The sequence below is a fragment of the Bombyx mori genome, chromosome 6 (genome assembly GCF_030269925.1).
Source record: "Bombyx mori chromosome 6, ASM3026992v2".
NCBI lineage: Eukaryota > Metazoa > Arthropoda > Insecta > Lepidoptera > Bombycidae > Bombyx > Bombyx mori.
The window spans coordinates 1,946,052-1,948,786 of record NC_085112.1 but is presented as its reverse complement, the minus strand read 5'-3'; the positions used below and the strand labels follow the sequence as shown (position 1 = coordinate 1,948,786).

Here is a 2,735-nt window from a genome sequence, read left to right as displayed (position 1 = left end):
GTAAGTATATGTGTATATATATATATATATATATATATATATATATGTGATGTGTGTGTGTGTGTATTTGTATGTATATATATATATTGTTTTGTATCTTGTAATATGTATATATTATTATATGTAATGTTTACTGTATGATGCACTAGGTTTGTGTTCCTAATTCTTCCTTCCTTTTGCGGGTCTACTGGAAGAGATTTCAACATGAAATAAGTAGTTCCCTTGTACTCTGTATCCTTATTGTCGTGTTTCTTCTAATAGCTGTGTGTACAAAATATATTAAATAAAAATAAAAATATTTCGTGACCGCACCCGCCACCGCGCCCGCGAGTCAACGTGAACAAGCACTAACCCTTTGCTATTAATCATTATAAATCCACGTGAAGCATGGATTTATGTCACACGTTCAAATCACGACACACGTCAGGAAGAAAGTTCAATCAATTTCCTTCAGACTCATTCAGCATTCGCTTCTACGCAATATGAACATTCTTATAGTGACATAGTAACCTATACAAGAAATATATGTATATTCGTAATAATGTATTCCGTATCTGTAGCTTCGCGATATGTGAGTTGTGTGAATTTTGATAGAGTTTTAGGGTTCCTTTTAATATATCTATTTTTGTGAATACTTTTCTACTTTTTTAAAGAACGGTATCTGAAATGTGGGCACGGTCAGGATGAGGACTCTTTTCAAAACTCGTTTTTAGGACATCTCATCAAACATCTTTTTTTTAAGCTTAGATGGGTGGGCGAGCTCACAGCCCACCTGGTGTTAAGTGGCTTTACTGGAGCCCATAGACATCTAGGTACAATGTAAACGCGCCACCCACCTTGAGATATAAGTTCTAAGGTCTCAGTATAGTTACAACGGCTGCCCCACCCTTCAAACCGAAACGCATTACTGCTTCACGGCAGAAATGGGCAGGGTGGTGGTACCTACCCGTGCGGACTCACAAGAGGTCCTACCACCAGCAATTACGCAAATTATAATTTTGCGAGTTTGATTTTTATTACACGATGTTATTCTTTTTGTGTTGATACTTATTTCATTAGAAAAATTGGTACCCGCCTGCGGGATTCGAACACCGGTGTATCGCTAGATATCAATGCACCGGACTTCTTATCTTTTAGGCCACGACGACTGGAAGATGTTCGCTCCAGAGCCTGGTAGTATGTGGCAATAATGGCAAAGCACTGTGCTTATACGCAGTATTTCTGAATAGATTTCCAAAGATGATGATAATTAATTCTACAAAAAAAATTGAACAGAGAGCTAGTATTTATAACAAAGTGCTCGTTAATTAATTCACGATAATGTCTTTTACCATATTTTTTGCCATGCCCAATTAGAATTATTATCCGTAAGATGATTACACGTATCATTAATATTCTATTTATCTAAAAATGAAATTCGGAATTTCGGCGTTAGTTTATCATTTCGTGAACGCTTTTATTTGTTTATTTATTTACTTGCAACATCTGTTTAAATTTTGAGCGTTCAAAATGTCATCTATCGATCTTGAATTTAAAAAAAAATTTATTGACACAATTTTTAACAAAAAAATAATAATTACGCGTCCTACATATATCTAAACAATGCAGCAACAGATGACAAACAGACGGACGTTTTGTTTGATTCAACTGATATACGCGCCATTGTTATTAATGGATGACAACCGTAAGCAAAGTCCAAAAAAGTCGCAGTTTTAAGTACAGTAGTAATAAGCTACTACATTTCATGAAAGACGAACAATAATTTGATAAAATCGCACGGCCGATAGATTAAAATTAAATTAGATTACGATAATATTTACAGCTTACTATACGATTAGAACAAAATGTATATAAATTAAAAAAATAATACAAATAAAAAAAAAAATTGTACAGTTTTGAAATTCTCATTCGATCGGATGCATACGGAACCATCGATGCATTTTCATTATCCTCTTGCTATCAGTACTATAACTGAATATTTTAGTTACAAAGAAAATTAATTTTCAACTTTCCACAAAACAGAATAAGGTTTACTTTTCGTTTTTTCAAAAGTGGCATAGCGCTATAGTAACTATTTCTTGTATTTTTTTTTATTTTAATTATCATTGAAAGTTTTATAAGAACACCATTATTATATTGGTTTCAGTGGATTGAAAACGGTGTTTAATTACAACGCTTTTGTTTCATTTAAATAGTAAATTTAGAAGTTAATAAATTATTACAAGAATTTCGTGACATATGTTCTTGTGAAACTCCCGCACACTAATGACACTAAGTACATAAAAAAATCATTTTTCTAAATGAAAAAGAGCCAATTCCAAAGGCAAAGGTGATTAGTATTCAAGTTCAAATGTTTTTGAAGTAAACCAAAAAACTAACCTGTAAATTATGTTTTGTCTAATATTTTAAGCAAAATTACTAAGAAGCAAAGAAGAGCATTGATTTTTATAAGGATCTAATCGTATCGAGAAAATTTGAAATATGGCTTTTATTAAACAAGAAGTTGTAGTTAATAAAAAATGCAGTTATGATACAGCCATGGATCTTACAGGTAAGTGGCGAAATTGTCTATTGTACAATACAGACGATACATTCAATTCGCAACACAAAACATTTCGGAGCTCACAAACCAACCACACTTCAGAATTAATTAATAATCCTTTTTTTTATTTGCTACCTATGCTGAGCTGCAAAAATTAGTTACAATTTACGTACCTATTACTAGTAGTAAGAAG

At 32.4% G+C, this 2,735-nt stretch overlaps 1 protein-coding gene across 3 annotated transcripts in view; it reads left to right on the top strand.

Annotated features, from left to right (window-relative positions):
- Nucleotides 1-2,735, top strand: part of LOC101744891 (putative transporter svop-1) — a 42,454-nt gene that overhangs the window by 136 nt on the left and 39,583 nt on the right. For 2 of the 3 annotated variants that reach the window (XM_062668943.1, XM_038011628.2), the window contains exons 2-3: nucleotides 2,147-2,329; nucleotides 2,411-2,551. In XM_062668943.1, the coding sequence (XP_062524927.1) occupies nucleotides 2,482-2,551 (70 nt within the window). In that variant the 5' untranslated portion in view covers nucleotides 2,147-2,329; nucleotides 2,411-2,481. The remainder of the gene's footprint in view (nucleotides 1-2,146; nucleotides 2,330-2,410; nucleotides 2,552-2,735) is intronic. The other variant, XM_038011629.2, reaches the window with a different exon arrangement.